Consider the following 24,850-nt stretch of genomic DNA (forward strand, 5'->3'; position numbering starts at 1 on the left):
TTCCCAAACTCTGCTTCTTCATTCCGGTCCGTTGAACAACAGGAAGTTACCAAACCACAGAAGATGAAAAATTTGGTTTTCAACGATGGGTTTATGATATAGCTTGCAACTTGTAAACGATTACCCATTCCTAAAAGTGAGTACCACTTTCACAGCATGTTAAAAATAATACACATTGTCTGTTTGCTTGCTACGCAGATTTGCAGCGCTCAAATATTGTAACTGTATGTAACACGCACGATATGAACCCGGGGCTCCCACGGGAGAAACCAATATATTACACTTCAGACCAATAGGACATTCCCTATCGGGAAAAAGGGCAAATTGATTTAGCTTATTTTTATTTTAGACACCAATTACGTTTCTATGTGAGAATTCCAATAATATTTTTGGCCATTGCTGGCGATGGAATCAGCCAATAACCAAAGGGATGGAAGTATAGAAAGCGTTCCTTGATCTGATCTACAGGCTATTTGATCTGATCTTCAGGATATGCATCAGACTATTTTGAAATGTTAACCTAATATAATACATTGCCTTTAGAATGTCTGCACTCCCTTGAACCTTTTTCACATTTTGTTACGTTACAAAGTGTGATTTACATTTATTAAATTGTATTTTTTTGTAATTGATGTGCTAATTTCAAATTGTCGATGTGGCTTTGATTGGATAGTTGATGCTACGTTGGAAAGCTTTATGTTTATGACAGTTTGCGATTGAACACATGAAAAAAAGGGTGGGTGTCATGTTTTGGCTGACAAATGTACTAAAATGTAATAACATCCAGTACCAGTCAAAAGTTTGGACACCTTCACATTCAAGGTTTTTATTTTCACTATTTTCTACATTGTAGAATAATAATGAAGACATCAAAACTATGAAATAACACATGGAATCATGTTGTAACCAACAAAGTGTTAAACTAATCAAAATATATTCCAGGTGACTACCTCATGAAGATGGTTGAGAGAATGCCAAGAGTGTGCAAAGCTGTCATCAAGGCAAAGGGTGGCTATTTGAAGAACCTCAAATATAAAATATATGTTATTTCATAGTTTAGATGTCTTAACTATTATTCTACAATGTAAAAAATATTAAAAATAAATAAAAACCCTTGAATGAGCAGGTGTGTCCAAACTTTTGACTGGTACTGTATATATTTCTTTCCACTTTCAAATGGTACAACAAAGATGTTTGGAGGTAGAGGGCTGCGGGCTCCGACAGAGATCATTGCAGCGCGGCCCGTATTTTTCATGTTGAGGGCGGTCAGACAGAAAACGTTGTGATAAATATACTTGTCCAGCAGATTATTTGGAAACGGTGTCTTTCTGCTGTGTATGCGTTAGCCTAGCTATTGTACTAAAAGCACCTCTGTCATATTATTCACACACTAGCCTACCAGGCTACCTATGAATGGGCGAATAAATCACGTGGCAGTTATCTTTCCAAGGAAATTCACTTAAATATAATTAGGCTATAGTTTACTACAGTGTCTGTTAATAGAAAGAAGTTGGGGACGCTCAACCAACGTGAGTCGAGGTGAAATCCCAAAATGTGATTATCAATATAAAGCAAAAGGCGCAACATGGGGATCGAGCGTTGAGTCTTCTCCTTCTCAATATATATTAATTATCCATTTGTCTCTGACTGAAAATATTCCCGCTCCTAAAAGACAGGCTATATCCTACATGCAAAACGTAGGTCAAGAGAAAGTGCAACGGACCGCTCATCTTTCTTGCTGCTTCAAGTTCAGCAGCCATACCTCTCCTCTCCTAGTTCAGCAGCCATACCTCTCCTCTCCTATTTCAGCAGCCTCTCCTCTCCTAGTTCAGCAGCCATACCTCTCCTGTCCTAGTTCAGCAGCCATACCTCTCCTCTCCTAGTTCAGCAGCCATACCTCTCCTGTCCTGTCCTAGTTCAGCAGCCATACCTCTCCTCTCCTAGTTCAGCAGCCATACCTCTCCTCTCCTAGTTCAGCAGCCATACCTCTCCTCTCCTAGTTCAGCAGCCATACCTCTCCTCTCCTAGTTCAGCAGCCATTCCTCTCCTCTCCTAGTTCAGCAGCCATACCTCTCCTCTCCTATTTCAGCAGCCTCTCCTCTCCTAGTTCAGCAGCCATACCTCTCCTCTCCTAGTTCAGCAGCCATACCTCTCCTCTCCTAGTTCAGCAGCCATACCTCTCCTCTCCTAGTTCAGCAGCCATACCTCTCCTCTCCTAGTTCAGCAGCCATACCTCTCCTCTCCTAGTTCAGCAGCCATACCTCTCCTCTCCTAGTTAAGCAGCCATACCTCTCCTCTCCTAGTTGGGCGTGCCAGATCAGGTGAGCGTTTGGTCTCAATTAAATAGAGTAGTCTATATATGAATGGACGGAAAAGCAGAGCAGTTATCTTCCCAAGGAAATGAACTTCCTAAATATTATTAGGCTATACAGTTCCTATGGAAAGTCTACACCCACTATAACTTTTTTCACATTTTGTTGCTTTAAAAAGTGGGATTGAAATAGATTTGATTATAATTTTTCGTAAATCATCTACACAAAATAATGTGAAAGTAAAAACAAAATTCTACAAATTTGTACAAACAAATACAAAACAATAACTAAAATAGTAATTGTGTGATATGAATGACTAACCTTTCCTCTGTTAATAATGATGTTGTGTATGGTGTATTAAGCCACCCAGACACGTCAAAGATGTTCACAATAATCCACAATAATGACCACCTGCAACCCTGTACATGTGACTATTCACAATAATCCCCAATAATGACTACCTGCAACGCTGTACATTTGACTATTCGCAATAATCCACAATAATGACCTGCAACCCTGTACATGTGACTTGTTTTTCATACTGGCCCTCCATGGGAATCGAACCCACAACCCTGCCGTTGCAAACGCCATGCTCTACCAACTGAGCTACATCCCTGCTGGCCATTCCCTCCCCTACCCTGGACGACGCTGTGCAGTGCAGTGCGATGCAGTGCCTTAGACCACAGTGACCACCTGCAACCCTGTACATGTGACTATTCACAGTAATCCATAATAATGACCTAAATGACAGAGTGAAAGGAGAATATAAATATTTCAGATCTTGTTTGAAGGAAAAGGATAGCTTGCTTAGTTTTTAGCAAGCTGCTAGTGGAGTAGCCTACAGCCAACTGCCAAGCTGCTAGTAGAGTAGCCTACAGCCAACTGGTAAGCTGCTAGTGGAGTAGCCTACAGCCTACAGCCAACTGGCAAGCTGCTAGTGGAGTAGCCTACAGCCAACTGGTAAGCTGCTAGTGGAGTAGCCTACAGCCAACTGGCAAGCTGCTAGTGGAGTAGCCTACAGCCAACTGGCAAGCTGCTAGTGGAGTAGCCTACAGCCAACTGGCAAGCTGCTAGTGGAGTAGCCTACAGCCAACTGGCAAGCTGCTAGTGGAGTAGCCTACAGCCAACTGGTAAGCTGCTAGTGGAGTAGCCTACAGCCAACTGGAAAGCTGCTAGTGGAGTAGCCTACAGCCAACTGGCAAGCTGCTAGTAGAGTAGCCTACAGTCAACTGGCAAGCTGCTAGTGGAGTAGCCTACAGCCAACAGGTAAGCTGCTAGTGGAGTAGCCTACAGCCAACTGGCAAGCTGCTAGTGGAGTAGCCTACAGCCAACTGGCAAGCTGCTAGTAGTGTAGCCTACAGCCAACTGGCAAGCTCCAACTAGCTGCATTGTACCGATAAGTCATTGGTAGTGCATTATTGTTTGCTTTCCGCGATTGGAAATGCATTGTATTGGCATGAGGAAGTGTTATTATGGTAATTATCAACTGTTTTGCATTGTATTGTTGGGGATTGTGCATGTAGCTGTGTAGCGTTGTCATGACTTGCTATTTATGGATTGTCCATGTTTGTAAAGCGGTGCAGTAGCCTGTATTCTTGCTGCAAGACGGCCGTGCGTGGCTACAAATACATTGTGTGTAATTGTACTATCGATTATTATCCATCCTGTGTTATCAGCAAGCGAAAATAGTTGTGCCCCCTTAGTCATTTCTGATGCCCCCTTGCCGAGTTCATCCTGCCGCCGGGCCTGGCTACGAGTAACCAGCTAAACTACACAAATGATTTTCCAAAAGTCAAGAACCATTAAATGCGCGCAGTGTAAAAGTATGAAGCAGGCCACAAAGACCCGTTATAAAAATGAATAAATTAATATAAACTCACCTGATTCATTGTAGAAACGTGTGTTTATGGTCGATTGCAGAGTTCAGGCGAAGTTAACTAGATGTTTATCTCTAGTCTATGGACCTTTTAGATCAGGGAGGTAGAGGACCGAGACGTTATATTTCAACATTTGACTCTCTGCCTAAAGTCAGAAGACAAAATGGAGAATAGAGAACATGTGACTCCACCTTCACTTCCGTTCGACTGAAAAATGGGACTTCCGCCAACATACAAATAATAATACAGCAGGAGGCTTCTGTTTAGCTCATTTTCAAAAGTTACCGTCCGACATCATTTTAACATTCCTCCTTTGTTCAATCATGTTGTCTGGTGTTCTACTCTGCACGGAGCGTAAAGTCACAAGAGAAAAGAGCCAGGCTCCCGCTTCACTTCCGTTCAACTGAAACGTTGGGATTCGGCCAACATACAAATCATTTTTATTTTTTAAATTTATTTAACGTTTATTTAACCAGGTAAGCCAGTTGAGAACAAGTTCTCATTTACAACTGCGACCTGGCCAAGATAAAGCAAAGCAGTGCGATAAAAACAACAACCCAGAGTTACATATGGGGTAAAACAAAACATAAAGTCAAAAATACAACAGAAAATATATATACAGTGTGTGCAAATGTAATAAGTTATGGAGATAAGGCAATAAATAGGCCATAGTGCAAAATAATTACAATTAGTATTAACACTGGAATGATAGATGTGCAAGAGATGATGTGCAAATAGAGATACTGGGGTGCAAATGAGCAAAATAAATAACAATATGGGGATGAGGTAGTTGGGTGGGCTAATTTCAGATGGGCTGTGTACAGGTGCAGTGATCGGTAAGGTGCTCTGACAACTGATGCTTAAAGTTAGTGAGGGAGATAAGTGTCTCCAGCTTCAGAGATTTTTGCAATTTGTTCCAGTCATTGGCAACAGAGAACTGGAAGGAATTGCGGCCAAAGGAGGTGTTGGCTTTGGGAATGACCAGTGAGATATACCTGCTGGAGCGCAGACTACGGGTGGGTGTTGCTATGGTGACCAATGAGCTAAGATAAGGCGGGGATTTGCCTAGCAGTGATTTATAGATGGCCTGGAGCCAGTGGGTTTGGCGACGAATATGTAGTGAGGACCAGCCAACAAGAGCGTACAGGTCACAGTGGTGGGTATTATATGGGGCTTTGGAGACAAAACGGATGGCACTGTGATAGACTACATCCAATTAGCTGAGTAGAGTGTTGGAGGCTATTTTGTAAATGACATCGCCGAAGTCAAGGATCGGTAGGATATTCAGTTTTACGAGGGCATGTTTGGCAGCATGAGTGAAGGAGGCTTTGTTGCGAAATAGGAAACCAATTCTAGATTTAACTTTGGATTGGAGATTCTTAATGTGAGTCTGGAAGGAGAGTTTACAGTCTAATGTTAATGTTAATGAACATGGATTAGTGACGTACTAGTGGCAGACATGACAAAATGTTTACAATCCAATTTTACTTCAAAGTTAACTGTAATATAGAATAAGTAATTATATTAACCCATATTTTAATATGGACATCGTATGGTAAGCAACGGTCATCACACTGGATTAATTATATACTAAAAACATATCAAGCTCATTTAGATCTTCCTGTGTGTGTATCATGACCGTAAACACATCTTGCTTTGACAATTTAACATTTCCTAAACAGCACCAACGTTGGGCTACTGCAACCTCTGCAACCTCACTCTACCCGTGATATCAAAGTCATTTTTAGAATGATTTGTAGCTATCGTTTCTGTCGGAGCATTAGAGAGCATCCGACTCAGTTTCCCTCCCAGAAAACACGCGGTACAGTTAAGTGGAATCTATTCGGTAAGAAAATTCAGGCGGAAACAGAAGGGTGGGTGTCTTGACCACGTTTTGCGAATGACGGCTCACTTGACCGCAGTCTTTAAGAAGACACATTAGTTAAATAGTTCAACAACTACAGAGTTTGTGCCACTGTTTTTAAAATACTACTTACTGGTGTTAATCAGCTCTCCAGTCTCCTCTTCTTCCTCCAATGTGACAGTAATCTCCCCCTCCTCCTTCACTCCAAAAACTGCCTCCTCCTCCTTCACTCTGAAACCTTCTTCCTCTTCTTTCACTGTAACTTCTTCCTCTTCTTTCACGGTAACAGCTTCACCCTCTACTTCTGTTTTAACTGTGACAGCCTCCTCTTCCTCCTCTTCTTTCACTGTAACGTCTTTCTCTGTCCAGCAGACCTCCTCTTCTTTAGGAGGAGGAGAGTAGCTTAGTGAGCACATGGTTGGGGATGTTATCTAGCTAGTTAGCATTAGCCTAGTGTTACTTAGCCAGATAGCTAATAACGTAAATGTGAAATCAAATGGAGTAACTGGTAAATACACAGACAGTGTGTTTAAAACACTGATGTTAATATACACAAAAATGGTCTAAAGAGCTTCAATATTTTGGTTTTATGTTGGCTAGCAAGCTACCAAGGCGGCTGAGTTGTTGTTTTTGTAAAAGCGTCCCGTCCCGTCCACTAGAATATACGTCACGCAAGAATCATCACCTGAAAGACTCACATCGCCATCTGCTGACTGGAGTGGGAAGAAGCATCACCTGAAAGACTCAGTAGCTTTCCATTTAAGTTGTCAATGCCAGGAGGTTTGTCATTATTGATCGATAACAATACTTTTCCCACCTCTCCCACACTAACTTTACAAAATTCAAACTTTCAATGTTTTTCTTTCATTATTTGTTTTTTTATGCATGAATACGATGGCTCACTGTTCCTTGTTGGCATTTCCTGCCTAAGTTTGCCCACTTTGCCAATTAAGTAATCATTAAAATAATTGGCAACATCAAATGGTTTTGTGATGAATAAGCCATCTGATTCGATGAAAGGTGGAGTTGAATGTCATTCTACCCATATTTCAGTTAAAGTGCTCCAAATCTGTTTTCCATCATTCTTTATATAATTGATCTTGGCTTCATAATACAGTTTCTTCTTCTTTTTGTTGAGTTTAGTCACATAATCTCTCAATTTGCAGTAAGACAGCCAGACTTATTAGCCACTCCTTTTGCCCCGTCTCTTTCAACCGTACAGTTTTTCAATTCCTCATCAATCCACGCAGCCTTAACAGTTCTAAGTCTCCTGAGTGGCGCAGTGGTCTAAGAAACACAATGATCCACGGTGCAAGTATCATTATCCCACAGAAAATATGGTTGTTTTAAATGATCCGGAATTTGAGTGGTTGGTTATGCTTATAAACATGTTCAGGAGTGGGGAATTGCATTGAATCAGGCTATTCGTTTCAGTGCAGTTGCGTTCTTCCCCATAACCTATAGCCTAAACCGAACCCTTACAACTAAATATTGCAGTTTTTGAAACTGCTGTAAAAGTGCAGTAACGGCAGTCGACTGTGGTATTTTGGACGCAGTAATTGCAGTTATACTGCTCTCTGATTGCATTTTTTTTTCTGTAAGGGAACCCGAACACGTCCCAGCCTATTTTGATCATAGATCAAGAATGAACAATTCGGCTAGCTTATATTTATTCTGGATTTGACCATTTATAGCCCGACTTCTAGGATCTTTTGACTTCTCCCCGCGGCTGTTTGTTATGTTTCCGATTGGGATAAATGTAGTCATATGAATACGTTCAGAATGTTGTCCTGTTAATTTGAAAAGACTAACCATTGTGATTAATGATATGTACTATCTTCTGCTTTTTATGAATAAACATGAATCGGTAAAAAAAAAAAAAATTGTTTCCAGGTTCCGAATTTGTCCTTTGAATGTTCCTTTGTTTTTCATAAATGACTACTGCTTTATACCCGAAGACGTTTTTAAAGTTCCCCCGAGGCTTATTCCTTGTAAAGATCGGGCTATGCATATTGAGTATAATACAAACAGATGTCTAGACCAGAAGGAGGGAATGATGTGAGGCGAAAACGCACTATAGGCAAGTCTCTGTCTCCAGACAAATAGTGCGCATGTATTGTGACGTGGCGTGAGTTGTTTAGGCTAACCTTTTGTTTGTTCATGTTGATCAATTCCCCGTTGTATCATCACCGGTAAATGTTCACCGTTAATTTCTGTCTTTTATCATCTACAAGGTTTATTTACGATTCATTTGTGTTAACGCAATTCAAACTGCTATACTTGATGAACAACTTTTGTTTTATTTCATACCATTTACGAGTTTTGTCAATTTCTTAATTGTTGTGTACAAAACAAAAATCAACCAGCATTTACATATTTATTTTTCAGCTACATTACTCTCATCATTGACATCAATTTTAATCAGCAATGACAAGAGAGAAACAAGAAGAAACCCGCACACTGCTCCTGATAGAATCACTGCTCTTTATTATCTTTACGTATCCGCCTCGAGGCCTTCGTCAGAGCTTCTGTGAGTGTTTTGAATTTACACATTTATGTAGACGTTGCTCCACCCACATCCGTTCAATGCATTTTTTTTTACATTTTAGTCATTTTAGCAGACGCTCTTATCCAGAGCGACTTACAGATGGTGATTACATTATTTATTTTTTATACTGGCCCCCCGTGGGAATCGAACACACAACCCTGGCGTTGCAAACGCCATGCTCTATCAACTGAGCTACATCCCTGCCGGCCATTCCCTCCCCTACCCTGGACGACGCTGGGCCAATTGTGCGCCGCCCATGAGTCTCCCGGTCGCGGCCGGCTGCGACAGAGCCTGGATTCGAACCAGGATCTCTAGTGGCACAGTTAGACCACTGCACCACTGCGCCACCCAATGCATCCAATGGGGTTGAAGTCGAGGGAAAATAAACAAGTAAATATAAGTATTCTACTGAAGTGTGTACATAAAACGTATTAAAACACGTCTGTAAAACAACAACGAGCACATCGACCTATCAAGTTAGTTTTCATAACTCATTGGGTGCAGTGCAAGAAGAAACATCAGAGTAGTCTGAACTGGCCGCATTAGGACACGTTCTCATTTACAACATAACATGCATGGACATTTCGGCATTTAGACCTTTAGGGAATAATGTCTGGAGGGTGAAAATCCCAAAACATGCTCTTTTACTCAAGAGTTCTTTATATCGCCTCGTTTGTCTGATATCTTGACTTTCTCTTTGACACTAAATCTAAAAAGGTAGAAATTTGATGTTTTTGGTCATTATAATGTCACTTGATAATCCCTGTCGTTTCTTCCGGTTGAACTTTTATGTTCACGAATTCTCTGGTTTGAGAGAACGAGAGGTTTTACCTACATCCCACAGCCCACATGGACATTTAATCATGGAGATGACATGGGTGGAGGAGCACCTAACAATGCCATTTATTTGGAATCGTTTTCCTTTCCGTGGGTGGCATATCGTTGCACTGTGCGCAGCCTCTGCATTTATAGCTGCCGTTCGGAAGAGGCCGTAAACGAGCCTGGCTCATTTTGGCAGTTGGCATCGACCAACATGTCGCGTAAATTGCGACCTCTCCTTTGTACAATAAGCTGGCAGAGCTGGGTCCGATGATAAAACATGCCAGTGTTTCTTGACAGCAGCCTCTGCCCGCTAGATTATACGTCACAATGGCAGCATTGCCTGAAAGACCCACATCGCCACCTGCTGACTGCAGTTAGTAATAACGTCAGGTCAAATCTTTATTTTATTTTCAAACAAAACGTTTGTTTTTCATGCATTTTATTAAAATAAATAAAATATATGTAAAAGTACAAAGAGAATCATGTGTTGATCATTACAGATTTTTAATGAGTGAGTATTTTAAACATAAGGTTACAACAATATCAAGATATGCAGTTGGGTCTATACTGCGCCTACATTGTGTAACGATACATCATGTAGATGTACAGTATCAGTCAATGTATGGACACACCTACTCATTCAAGGGTTTTTCTTTATTTTTACTATTTTATACATTGTTGAATAATGGTGAAGACATCAACAATATGAAAAAACACATATCGAATCATGTAGTAACCAAAAAGTGTTAAACAAATCAATATATCTTTTATATTTACATTCTTCAAAATGGCCACCCTTTGCCTTGATGACAGCTTGGCATTCTCTCAACCAGCTTCATGAGGAATTATTTTCCAACAGTCTTGAAGGAGTTCCCACATATGCTGAGCACTTGTTGGCTTTGTTTCCTTCACTCTGCGGTCCAACTCATCCCAAACCATCTCAATAGAGGTTCAGGTCGAGTGATTGTGGAGGCCAGGTCATCTGATGCAGCACTCCATTACTCTACTTCAGTACGGAAAACACTGGAAAGTCAATACACAAGACACATTCAGAGTCTCTACGGCCTACTGATCCACCATGTATTGGACCTACATCTGTCCTATGTCCTACTGTTCAGCCTACATCTGTCCTATGTCCTACTGTTCAGCCTACATCTGTCCTATGTCCTACTGTTCAGCCTACATCTGTCCTATGTCCCACTGTTCAGCAGCCTACATCCTTATCTCCTGTGTGCGTCCTCTCATGTCTTCTCATGTGACCTAACCAGGCAAAACTCTTTTCACATTGGGAGCAGTGGTACGGCTTCTCCCCTGTGTGTATTCTCTCATGCTGTTTCAGGTGACTTAACTGGGTAAAACTCTTTCCACACCGGGAGCAGTGATGAGGCTTCTCTCCTGTGTGTATTCTCTCATGTATTTTCAGGTACCCTAACCAGGCAAAACTCTTTTCACATTGGGAGCAGTGGTAGCACTTCTCCCATGTGTGTATTCTCTCATGCACTTTCAGGTGTCCTAACTGGGTAAAACTCTTTCCACACTGGGAGCAGTGATGAGGCTTATCTCCTGTGTGTATTCTCTCATGTATTTTTAGGCTCCCTAACTGGGTAAAACTCTTTCTACACTGGGAGCATTGGAAAGGCTTCTCCCCTGTGTGTATTGTCTCATGTCGTTTCAGGTCCCCTAACTGGTTAAAACCCTTTCCACACTGGGAGCAGTGATGAGGCTTCTCCCCTGTGTGTATTGTCTCATGTCGTTTGAGGTCCCCTAACTGGTTAAAACCCTTTCCACAGTGGGAGCAGTGATGAGGCTTTTCCCCTGTGTGTATTCTCCCATGCACTTTCAGGTGTCCTAACTGGGTAAAACTCTTTCCACACTGGGAGCAGTGATGAGGCTTTTCCCCTGTGTGTATCCTCTCATGTATTTTCAGGCTCGCTAACAAGGAAAAACTATTTCCACACTGGGAGCATTGGAAAGGCTTCTCCCCTGTGTGTATTCTCTCATGTCGTTTCAGGTCCCCTAACTGATTAAAACCTTTTCCACAGTGGTTGCAGTGGAATCGTCTTGCTGGTTTGGACGTCTCTGGTTCCTCTGAATCTGGTCTTTCTCCTGCCAAAGACAGAGCGTTTATTTAAACAGAGACCTGAATGAAACCTCCACAACTCTGCATATTGGTTATTGATTTGGACACGTTAAAACTGTGTTTTGACATTGGGCTATCCCACCTTGCAAAATGTTGTTGAAAAGAAGACTATGCTCGAGGTCCAATCTATGTTCGGTTTTGGTTGAAAGTGAAAGTTGAAGAGATTTCTCAGGTCGTTGTTTCAACGACTTGAAAACAACTTAATTCAACGTACTTGCAGCCAATAAACATTGACGCAGCGTCTATGAACAATTTTATTAACAATCTTACATCACTCCAGTATTCCTTGACAATATTCAAGTGCTAATTGTCTTTATTCCACTACTGAAGAAGCATGACTCAAATCACCTACTCATATTTCAAACATCCAGCCTGACAAAATATACATTTGTAATTATTCCATGCCTCCCTATTGGAAATTAATTATTGCCAATACATACAGTGGGGAAAAAAATATTTAGTCAGCCACCAATTGTGCAAGTTCTCCCACTTAAAAAGATGAGAGAGGCCTGTAATTATAAATAGGTACACGTCAACTATGACAGACAAAATTAGAAAAAAATCCAGAAAATCACATTGTAGGATTTTTAATGAATTTATTTGCAAATTATGGTGGAAAATAAGTATTTGGTCACCTACAAACAAGCAAGATTTCTGGCTCTCACAGACCATGAAGGTCGAGAGCCGCACTGCTTCTTGACACAATGCTGGCTTAACCCGGAAGCCAGCAGCACCAATGTGTCGGAGGAAACACCGTACTGTTGCGCCCGGCCTGCCACAGGAGTAGCTAGAGCGCGCTGGGACAAGGACAAACCCGGGCCGGCCAAACCCTCCCCTGAGCCGGACGACGCTGGGCCAACTGGGCGCCGCATCATGGGTCATCCCGGTTCACGGCCGGCTGGGATCGAACCGGGATCAGTAGTGACGCCTTAGAACGCTGCATGCTTTTGAGCACTACTGAAAAAGTACTATTTACATGTGAAAGACGAAATGCTGCATTTACTACAGGCCTATTGTTTACCTTTGTGTTGGGGACACTTTGATATCTTGATACTATGCAGCTGTTTAAAGGGCAAAATCCACAGATGAAACAATAACAAAACGGTCGACCCTGCCTCTGTTTTGGTAAACAGCTGAGGGATGGGAGAAATGTAATGTAAGATGAATAGACAGAGCTATGGATGCAAGGACTGACCATCCATGATATCAACATTATTGTTTTAAACATGTTATGAGGCTATATAGTGTTTGTTTACATTTACAATGTTTACAAACATTGGAGAAAAACAAGCTTACATTTTGGGTTCTCATGGAGTGTAACAGTTGAACTCATGAGGCATTTAGAAGTTATATTCTTCAAGAATCAATGGATGGATGGATGATAATAGTAGAGAGAGTGATTTATTTCAGCTTTTATTTCTTTCATCACATTCCCAGTGGGTCAGAAGTTTATATACACTCAATTAGTTTTTTGGTAGCATTGCCTTTAAAATGGTTTAACTTGGGTCAAACGTTTCGGGTAGCCTTCCACAAGCTTCCCACAATAAGTTGGGTGAATTTTGGCCCATTCCTCATGACAGAGCTGGTGTAACTGAGTCAGGTTTGTAGGCCTCCTTGCTCGCAAACGCTTTTTCAGTTCTGCCCACACATTTTCTATAGGATTGAGGTCAGGGCTTTGTGATGGCCACTCCAATACCTTGATTTTGTTGTCCTTAAGCCATTTTGCAACAACTTTGGAAGTATGCTTGGGGTCATTGTCCATTTGGAAGAACCATTTGTGACCAAGCTTTAACTTCCTTACTGATGTCTTGAGATGTTGCTTCAATATATCCACATAATTTTCCTTCCTCATGATACCATCTGTTTTGTGAAGTGCACCAGTCCCTCCTGCAGCAAAGCACCCCCACAGCATGATGCTGCCACCCCCGTGTTTCACGGTTGGGATGGTGTTCTTCGGCTTGCAGGCTCCCCCATTTTCCTCCAAACATAACGATGGTCATTATGGCCAAACAGTTCTGTTTTTTGTTTTATCAGACCAGAGGACATTTCTCCAAAAAGTAAGATTTTTGTCCCCACGTGCAGTTGCGAACCGTAGTCTGGCTTTTTTATGGCGGTTTTGGAGCAGAGGCTTCTTCCTTGCTGAGCGGCCTTTCAGGTTATGTCGATATAGGACTAGTTTTACTGTGGATATAGATAATTTTGTACCTGTTTCCTCCAGCATCTTCACAAGGATCTTTGTTGTTGTTCTGGGATTGATTTGCACTTTTCGCACTAAAGTACGTTAATCTCTAGGAGATAAAAAGCGTCTCCTTCCTGAGCGGTATGACGGCTGCGTGGTCCCATGGTGTTTATACTTGTGTACTATTGTTTATACAGATGAACGTGGTACCATCAGCCATTTGGAAATTGCTCCCAAGGATGAACCAGACTTGTGGAGGTCTACCATTTATTTTCTGAGGTCTTGGCTGATTTCTTTTCATTTTCCCATGATGTCAAGCAAAGAGGCACTTAGTTTGAAGGTAGGCCTTGAAATACATCCATAGGTACATCTCAAAATTGACACAAATTATGTCAATTAGCCTATTAGAAGCTTCTAAAGCCATGACATCATTTTCTGGAATTTTCCAAGCTGTTTAAAGGCACAGTCAACTTAGTGCATGTAAACTTCTGACCCACTGGAATTGTGATACAAATGAATTATAGGTGAAATAATCTGTCTGTAAACAATTGTTGGAAAAATGACTTGTGTCATGTACAAAGTAGATGTCCTAACCGACTTGCCAAAACTATAGTTTGTTAACAAGAAATGTGTGGAGTGGTTGAAAAACGAGTTTTAATGACTCCAACCTAAGTGTATTTAAACTTCTGACTTCAACTGTATATATATACATATACACACACACTACCGGGCAAACATTTTAGAACATTTTCATATACAGTACCAGTCAAAAGTTTTAGAACACCTACTCATTCAAGGTTTTTCTTTATTTTTACTATTTTCTACATTGTAGAATAATAGTGAAGACATCAAAACTATGAAATAACATATATGGAATCATGTATTAACCAAAAAAGTGTTAAATCAAAATATGTTTGAGATTCTTCAAAGTAGCCACTCTTTGCCTTGATGACAGCTTTGCACACTCTTGGCATTCTTTCAACAGGTATTTCAATGCATTTCAATTAACAGGTGTGCCTTCTTAAAAGTTCATTTGTGGAATTTCTTTCCTTCTTAATGCGTTTCAGCCAATCAGTTGTGTTGTGACAAGGTAAGGGGGGATATACAGAAGATAGCCCTATTTGGTAAAAGACCAAGTCCATACTATGGCAAGAACAGCTCAAATAAGCAAAGAGAAATGACAAGTCCATCATTACTTTAAGACATGAAGGTCAGTCAATACGGAACATTTCAACAACTTAAAGGAAAATAGAATAATCAGAACAGTTGTCAGTCCAAAACAACAGTCAGAACAAAGCCTCTGTATTCTCTCATGTCATCTCAGGTCCTCTAACACTACACAGCCCATTCAAATCAGAAAAGCTTGATGATGAGTTGGTTAACTGAATAAGTTGTGCTCTACGGCCTACTGATCCAACATGTATTGGACCTACATCTGTCCTATGTCCTACTGTTCAGCCTACATCTGTCCTATGTCCTACTGTTCAGTATCCTACATCTGTCCTATGTCCTACTGTTCAGTATTCCTACATCTGTCCTATGTCCTACTGTTCAGCCTACATCTGTCCTATGTCCTACTGTTCAGTATCCTACATCTGTCCTATGTCCTACTGTTCAGTATCCTACATCTGTCCTATGTCCTACTGTTCAGTATCCTACATCTGTCCTATGTCCTACTGTTCAGTATCCTACATCTGTCCTATGTCCTACTGTTCACCAGCCTACATCTGTCCTATGTCCTACTGTTCAGTATCCTACATCTGTCCTATGTCCTACTGTTCAGTATCCTACATCTGTCCTATGTCCTACTGTTCAGTATCCTACATCTGTCCTATGTCCTACTGTTCAGTATCCTACATCTGTCCTATGTCCTACTGTTCAGCCTACATCTGTCCTATGTCCTACTTTTCAGTATCCTACATCTGTCCTATGTCCCACTGTTCAGTATCCTACATCTGTCCTATGTCCCACTGTTCAGCAGCCTACATCTGTCCTATGTCCTACTGTTCCGTATCCTACATCTGTCCTATGTCCTACTGTTCATTATCCTACATCTGTCCTATGTCCTACTGTTCAGTATCCTACATATGTCCTATGTCCTACTGTTCAGTATCCTAAATCTGTCCTATGTCCTACTGTTCACCAGCATACATCCTTATGTCCTGTGTGTATTCTCATGTCTTCTCAGGTGACCTAACTGGTAAAAACTATTTCCACACTGGGAGCAGTAATGAGGCTTCTCTCCTGTATGCGTCCTCTCATGTCTTCTCAGGTTAGCTAACCGGGCAAAACTCTTTTCACATTGGGAGCAGTGGTAGGGCTTCTCTCCTGTGTGTATTCTCTCATGTATTTTCAGGCTCGCTAACTGGGTAAAACTCTTTCCACACTGGGAGCATTGGAAAGGCTTCTCCCCTGTGTGTATTCTCTCATGCTCTTTCAGGTATTCTTTCCGGTTAAAACTCTTTCCACACTGGGAGCAGTGATGAGGCTTTTCCACTGTGTGTATTATCTCATGCACTTTCAGGTGTCCTAACTGGGAAAAAATACTTCCACACAGGGAGCATTGGAAAGGCTTCTCCCCTGTGTGTATTCTCTCATGCCCTTTCAGGTGTTCTTTCCGGTTAAAACCCTTTCCACACTGGGAGCAGTGATAAGGCTTTTCCCCTGTGTGTATTCTCACATGCACTTTCAGGTGTCCTAACTGGGTAAAACTCTTTCCACACTGGGAGCAGTGATGAGGCTTATCTCCTGTGTGTGTCCTCTCATGTCTTTTCAGGTTCGCTATCAAGGAAAAACTATTTCCACACTGGGAGCATTGGAAAGGCTTCTCACCTGTGTGTATTCTCTCATGTTGTTTCAGGACCCTTAACTGATTAAAACCTTTTCCACAGTGGGAGCAGTGGAATCGTCTTGCTGGTTTGGACGTCTCTGCTTCCTCTGAGTCTGGTCTTTCTCCTGCCAAAGACAGAGCGTTTATTTAAACAGAGACCTGAATGAAACCTCCACAACGTCTTGCTAGGAGGTTTAATCCAAATCAGATCCCTCAATAACCCGAGGCCAGTTTACAAAAAAAATTCACATTTAAAATAATCTTGGCAGGGTTGATTGGTTGGGTTACTTTCTAAATGTAATCCGTTACAGTTGCTAGTTACAGTGGGGAAAAAAAGTATTTAGTCAGCCACCAATTGTGCAAGTTCTCCCACTTAAAAAGATGAGAGAGGCCTGTGATTTTCATCATAGGTACACGTCAGCTATGACAGACAAAATGAGAAAATCCAGAAAATCACATTGTAGGATTATTAATGAATTTATTTGCAAATTATGGTGGAAAATAAGTATTTGGTCAATTACAAAAGTTTCTCAATACTTTGTTATATACCCTTTGTTGGCAATGACACAGGTCAAACGTTTTCTGTAAGTCTTCACAAGGTTTTAACACACTGTTGCTGGTATTTTGGCCCATTCCTCCATGCAGATCTCCTCTAGAGCAGTGATGTTTTGGGGCTGTCGCTGGGCAACACAGACTTTCAACTCCCTCCAAAGATTTTCTATGGGGTTGAGATCTGGAGACTGGCTAGGCCACTCCAGGACCTTGAAATGCTTCTTACGAAGCCACTCCTTCGTTGCCCGGGCGGTGTGTTTGGGATCATTGTCATGCTGAAAGACCCAGCCACGTTTCATCTTCAATGCCCTTGCTGATGGAAGGAGGTTTTCACTCTTTGGATGCAATTCAGCATTCTTTGTCCTCCAAACACGACGACTTGAGTTTTTACCAAAAAGTTATATTTTGGTTTCATCTGACCATATGACATTCTCCCAATCCTCTTCTGGATCATCCAAATGCACTCTAGCAAACTTCAGACGGGCCTGGACATGTACTGGCTTAAGCAGGGGGACACGTCTGGCACAGCAGGATTTGAGTCCCTGGCGGTGTAGTGTGTTACTGATGGTAGGCTTTGTTACTTTGGTCCAAGCTCTCTGCAGGTCATTCACTAGGTCCCCCCGTGTGGTTCTGGGATTTTTGCTCACCGTTCTTGTGATCATTTTGACCCCACGGGGTGAGATCTTGCGTGGAGCCCCAGATCAAGGGAGATTATCAGTGGTCTTGTATGTCTTCCATTTCCTAATAATTGCTCCCACAGTTGATTTCTTCAAACCAAGCTGCTTACCTATTGCAGATTCAGTCTTCCCAGCCTGGTGCAGGTCTACAATTTTGTTTCTGGTGTCCTTTGACAGCTCTTTGGTCTTGGCCATAGTGGAGTTTGGAGTGTGACTGTTTGAGGTTGTGGACAGGTGTCTTTTATACTGATAACAAGTTCAAACAGGTGCCATTAATACAGGTAACGAGTGGAGGACAGAGGAGCCTCTTAAAGAAGAAGTTACAGGTCTGTGAGAGCCAGAAATCTTGCTTGTTTGTAGGTGACCAAATACTTATTTTCCACCATAATTTGCAAATAAATTCATAAAAAATCCTACAATGTGATTTTCTGGAGAAAAAAAATCTCAATTTGTCTGTCATAGTTGACGTGTACCTATAATGAAAATTACAGGCCTCTCTCATCTTTTTAAGTGGGAGAACTTGCACAATTGGTGGCTGACTAAATACTTTTTTCCCCCACGGTACCTGTCAAAAAGTGTAATCAGTAAAGTAATACTACATTCCATCAGCAGACTATATGATCTATAATATCAAAAGCCACACTGAAGTCTAACAAAACAGCCCCCACAATCTTTTTAACATCAATTTCTCTCAGCCAATCATCAGTCATTTGTGTACGTGCTGTGCTTGTTGAATGCCCTTCCCTATAAGTGTGCTGAAAAGTCTGTTGTCAATTTGCTTACTGTAAAATAGCATTTTATCTGGCCAAACACAACTTTCCCCAAAACGTTACTAAGGGTTGGTAACAGGCTGATTGGTCGGCTATTTGAGCCAGTAAAGGGGGCTTTACTATTCTTTGGTAGCGGAATGACTTTTGCGGTGTACATTATTGTTATTTGATAGGCTACTAGACCTAAAGAGGCAATCTGCAGTTCAAACAACAACAAAGTTGTCACCCTGCCACTGTTTTGGTATATAGCTGAGGGATGGGGTCAAACATTAAATACACTACATGACCCAAATGATGTGGACACCTGCTCATCGAAAATCTCATTCCAAAATCATGGGCATTAATATGGAGTTGGTCCCTCCTTTGCTGCTATAACAGCCTATAACAGAATGTCATTATATGCTGTAGCGTTAAGATTTCCCTTCACTGGAACTAAGGGGCCTAGCCCGAACCATGACAAACAGCCCCAGACCATTATTCCTCATCCACCAAACTTTACAGTTGGCACTACGGTAGCGTTCTCCTATAGCCTCCTCCTATTTGTACTGGACTCGAAGTGCATCCTCAAATCAACCAATCACTCTAATCTTAATTCCAACCCTTAGACGTCCACAGACTAACCCATCTTTCCCAGTATAATACTATTTCCTTCGGGCAATAGATCCTTCACCACTGAACAAAAATATAAACGCAACATGCAACAATTTCAAAGATTTGACTGAGTTCCAGTTCATATAAGGAAACCAGTCAGTACCTGGCGTGACCATTTGCCTCATGCAGCGTTACACCTTCACATAGAGTTGATCAGGCTGTTGATTGTGGCCTGTGGAATGTTTTCCCACTCGAGCTGCTGCATATTGGTGGGGAACTGGAACACGCTGTCGTACACGTCATTACAGAGCATCCCAAACATGCTCAATGGGTGACATGTCTGGTGAAAATGGTGGCCATGGAAAAACTGGGACAGTTTCAGCTTCCAGGAATTGAGTACAGATCCTTGCGACATGGGGCCGTGCATTATCCTGCTGAAACATGAGGTGATGGCGGTGGATGAATGGCACGACAATGGGCCCCAGGATCTCGTCACATTATGAATAGTATAGCACGTTAGTGTGATGTTATTGGTCCGTTTTAAAGGCCAATCCCAGACCTGAATAGTATAGGGTGCTTCATTATTCGTCCCTTCCAGGGGAACTTTCAATTATTTAGAACAGCCATGGAGTGGTCTTGGTGTCTGGGAATAGTTGGTTATCAATGTAATACCATAACCATCCTTCACCACACTCTCTGGATTTACTCTGCTGGTTGTCCTGGTCACAGATACCAGTATATATTCATGTCAACTAACAGAACTCTGCTGGTTGTCCTGGTCACAGATACCAGTATATATTCATGTCAACTAACAGAACTCTGCTGGTTGTCCTGGTCACAGATACCAGTCTATCTTCATGTCAACTAACAGAACTCTGCTGGTTGTCCTGGTAACAGATACCAGTATATATTCATGTCAACTAACAGAACTCTGCTGGTTGTCCTGGTCACAGATACCAGTATATATTCATGTCAACTAACAGAACTCTGCTGGTTGTCCTGGTCACAGATACCAGTCTATCTTCATGTCAACTAACAGAACTCTGCTGGTTGTCCTGGTAACAGATACCAGTCTATCTTCATGTCAACTAACAGAACTCTGCTGGTTGTCCTGGTAACAGATACCAGTCTATCTTCATGTCAACTAACAGAACTCTGCTGGTTGTCCGGGTAACAGATACCAGTCTATCTTCATGTCAACTAACAGAACTCTGCTGGTTGTCCTGGTAACAGATACCAGTCTATCTTCATGTCAACTAACAGAACTCTGCTGGTTGTCCTGGTAACAGATACCAGTATATATTCATGTCAACTAACAGAACTCTGCTGGTTGTCCTGCTAACAGATACCAGTATATATTCATGTCAACTAACAGAACTCTGCTGGTTGTCCTGGTCACAGATACCAGTATATATTCATGTCAACTAACAGAACTCTGCTGGTTGTCCTGGTCACAGATACCAGTCTATCTTCATGTCAACTAACAGAACTCTGCTGGTTGTCCTGGTAACAGATACCAGTATATATTCATGTCAACTAACAGAACTCTGCTGGTTGTCCTGGTCACAGATACCAGTATATATTCATGTCAACTAACAGAACTCTGCTGGTTGTCCTGGTCACAGATACCAGTCTATCTTCATGTCAACTAACAGAACTCTGCTGGTTGTCCTGGTAACAGATACCAGTCTATCTTCATGTCAACTAACAGAACTCTGCTGGTTGTCCTGGTAACAGATACCAGTATATATTCATGTCAACTAACAGAACTCTGCTGGTTGTCCTGGTAACAGATACCAGTGTATCTTCATGTCAACTAACAGAACTCTGCTGGTTGTCCTGGTAACAGATACCAGTGGACAGATCTATTTTATTTGTTCAAACTAAACTACAGCACTTACTTTGATGAGTCAAATCTGCTCCTTTCTTCTCTTCTCCTCCTCTCACAGTTCCACTCAGCCCCGTTGTTTTCCTGCAGTCCACCAGCAGCACAGACAACCTCTTCAGACCCAGCAGTAAGGTGCTACTGGGAGAGGTACGACACGGGGACTCTGGGAGGGAGGAAGGGCTAGCGTTGTCCTGGTAACCATATAGAGGGGACACAGACACATATCATTATGGATGCTAATGTCACTGTTGTCATAAAGTGCTTTACAGAAACCCAGCCCAGACCCCGATAGAGCAAGCTGTATGCTAGACCAGACCAAGCTGTACCATCTGGTGTTCTGATCTGGAGAGACTCTTCTCTGCCTCGTCAGCATCAGGATGTTGTTGAGGCTCCCCAGAGGATCCACGATAGTCACGTCTCTCTCCTGTATGAACGAGAACATCAAACAGATGGTAAACATGTGACCTCAGGGTCTAAAAAGGGCCTAAAATGTCTAGTTTCATCCTGATAAAAATATAGATATTGATATAAATGTAAAAAGCATGTCAAACATCCTTCCTCCAAATGTAGTTTCTATGTTGTTTTTGGGCTGTCGAGGAATCACCTAATAATAATATTATAATAATATGCCATTTAGCAGACGCTTTTATCCAAAGCGACTTACAGTCATGTGTGCATTAATTTTTACGTATGGTTGGTCCCGGGGATCGAACCCACTACCCTGGGCGTTACAAGCGCCGTGCTCTACCAATTAAGCTACAGAGGCTCACGATTTGATTGGCCCTCAACTCGCAGCTCAGACACTCGACTCAGGATAAAGTGGAGTCAGCAGGTTTGGAGCTGAAGGATTTGTTGCCATAGAAACGTACAAGGCTAACAGGTAAGCAACCTTCAACGGTTATCCTGAGTTGAATTCAGAATTGACCAAAATCAGCTCACTAACTCCTCTATCCCACTCCATAGAGTTAAACATGTTCTGATGGGGTTGAATGGGGTTGATGACCGTTGAACTAAAGTTGTTGGGCATTTAGAAGTTATATTCATCAATAATCATTGGCTACAACTCTCTCTTATGTGGACTTCTCCTCTGCTTTTAAACTCTTAGATGTGAAGTCCTGGATCCCAGTTACATTTTGTGTACAAAGCGCTCCGTGAATTTCATAGGGTCCCGTGCCTCATAGCGCCAGAAAGCCCCATCTGTCTGCTGTCTGTTTCCATTCTCTCAGCGGACCTGACTTGAACTGTCAGGTTTCAGACCCAAACATTTGCATAGGTAGTCACGTGTCACATTTTCTGGCTATCCAGAAAAATGATCAATTCTCTCTTCCTCTGAGCAAGTGAGACCAGCTTGGGAGACAGCTCCCAGTGTGGAAAGATATTTACCCGCTGACTTCACAAAATGATTTTCCATGTAAATGGAGTATAAAGTATCAATCATTTAAAAGTCAAAAAATGCATGCACCAATCACAGATTGCCCCTTTAATAATCCATACAGTACTGAACAACCTATTCGAGTGCAGAACTTTTTTTAGACAAGTACTCACTGGTGGTAATCAGATATTCTGTCTCCTCCTCTTTCACTCCCAGAACGTCTTCAACCTTCTCTTTTATTGAGATAGCCTCCTCTTCCTCCCAAAAAGGTTCGTCTTTCACTGTAACATCCTCTTCTTCTTTCACAATAACAGCCTCCTCTTCCTCCTTTTTTATTCTGAAAGCATCTACCTCCTCTTCTTCCACTGTGACAGCCTCTATCCCCTCTTCCTCTTTCACTCCAAACGGATCTCTCTCTTCTTTCACTATAACATCCTTCTCTTCTTTCAATGTGATATCCTCCACCTCCTCTTCTTTCATTCTGAAAGCTTCTACCTCCTCTTCCAGTGTTCCAGCCGTTATTCCCTCTTCCACTCCAAAATGCTCCACTTCTTCATTCAATGTGATAGCCTCCTCTTCCTCCTTTTTCAATCTGAAAGCTTCTTCCTCTCCTTTCACTGTAATATCCTCCTCTTTTACGACAATGTTCATCCCCAGAGCTTCTTTCTCCGTCCAGCAGACCTCCTCTTCTTTAGCAGGAGGAGAGTAGCTTAGTGAGCTCATGGTCGGGGATGTTAGCTAGCTAGCTAGCATTAGCTGGTTAGCATTAACGACTAGCCAAGTGCCGGGCTCAATATCAATCTTAACAAGCTAACACATTTAACATCTAGCAAATGACGTTAAAGTTAAGAAGTTGATACGTAAACATAATTGTGTTTAAAACGCTGAGACTAATATACACAAGAATGAGCTTCAATGTTTCATTTTCATGTTGACTAGCAAGCTATCGAGGTGGATAAGTAGCCGTGTTGCTGTTCTTAGCATCCCGTCCACTAGATTATACGTCACGCAAGAAGCACCTGAATGACTCACATCGCCATCTGCTGACTGAATTGGGTAACGCAGTTTAACAAAAAAGATTCTGTCAAACAACGTCATAACAAATCATTTCAAAGTAAAGATTTTCCTCACTTCTTATCGGAAGAAACCGGAAACATCCGGTTTTCATGGATACACAGTATCTTCAAGTTAGCTTCCTTATACAATTTTCTTCTATTCAGATTTATTTAAATTTTTACATTTTAGTGATTTAGCAAACGCTCTTATCCAGGGCGACTTACAGGAGCCATTAGGGCAGGGTTTCCCAGATTCGGTGAGTCCATACATTTTTCATACTGGCGCTTGTAACGCCAGGGTAGTGGGTTTGATTCCCGGGACCATCCATATGTACAATGTATGCATGCATGACTGTAAGTCGCTTTGGATAAAAGCGTCTGCTAATTGCCTTATATTATTATTATTGATATACCTCTTTCCACACTGGGAGCAGTGGTAAGGCATCTTCCATGTGTGTGTTACCACATGGTCTTTCCCTAACTGGGTAAATATCTTTCCACACTGGGAGCATTGATAACGTTTCTCTTAGGTGTGGATTCTTTCATGCTCTTTTGGTTGCCTTGACCAGGTCAATTTAAATCCACAGTGGGAGCAGTGGTAAAGCTTCACTCTAAAGTGTATTCTCTGATGTATTTTCAGAGTCCCTAACCGGGTAAAACACTTTACACACTGGGAGCATTGGAAAAGCTTCTCTCCTGAGTGTGTCTCTCATGTGATTTTAGGCACCATGATGAGGAAAATCTCATGTCTTTTCATGCTCCCTAACTCTGTAAAACTCTTTCCACACTGGGAACATTGAAAGGTTTTTCTCCTGTGTGTGTCCTATCATGCCTTTTCAGGTTCCTAACAACTGGGAGCATTGGAATGGTCGTTCTCCAGTGTGTATCCTCTCATGATCTTTCAGGTGCGATGACTGAATACATCTCTTTCCACACTGAGAGCATTGGAAAGGCTTCTCCCCTGTGTGTGTTCTCAAATGCGTTTTCAGGTTCCCTACCCAGGTAAAACCCTTTCCACACTGAGAGCATTGGAATGTTTTTTATCCTGTGTGTATTCCCTTATGGTCTTTCAGATTTGATGACTTGATAAATCTCTTTCCACCCTGTGAGCACTGAAAAGGTCTCTCTAAAGAATGTGTTCTCTCATGTGATTTCAGGTTCCCTAGCTGGGTAAATCTCTTTCCACAATCTGAGCAGTGGTAGAGCTTCTCCCCTGTGTGCGTTCTCAAATGCGTTTGCAGGTTCACTACCCGGGTAAAACCTTTTCCACACTGAGAGCATTGGAATGTTTTTTCTCCTGTGTGTGTCCTCTCATGTGTTTTCAGGCTCCCTTCCAAGGTAAAACCATTTCCACACTGTGAGCATTGGAACGG

The 24,850-nt window shown here is 41.9% G+C and overlaps 1 protein-coding gene across 1 annotated transcript; it reads right to left on the bottom strand.

The window, feature by feature from the left end:
* Positions 1-10,426: 10,426 nt before the first annotated feature.
* Positions 10,427-23,180, bottom strand: LOC311118794 (uncharacterized protein; the record flags this gene model as incomplete). Its single annotated transcript, XM_084193576.1, has 7 exons — positions 22,972-23,180; positions 22,596-22,698; positions 21,377-21,483; positions 21,064-21,241; positions 16,575-16,697; positions 11,455-11,529; positions 10,427-10,446 (listed from the first exon to the last, which is right to left on the bottom strand). The coding sequence occupies exons 1-7, from the start codon at positions 23,143-23,145 to the stop codon at positions 10,427-10,429; spliced, it is 780 nt and encodes a 259-aa protein (XP_084049702.1). The 5' UTR covers positions 23,146-23,180.
* Positions 23,181-24,850: the final 1,670 nt, after the last annotated feature.

This window comes from Coregonus lavaretus (assembly GCF_964263955.1).
Source record: "Coregonus lavaretus genome assembly, contig: HAP1_SCAFFOLD_2915, whole genome shotgun sequence".
In the NCBI taxonomy this organism is placed as follows: domain Eukaryota; kingdom Metazoa; phylum Chordata; class Actinopteri; order Salmoniformes; family Salmonidae; genus Coregonus; species Coregonus lavaretus.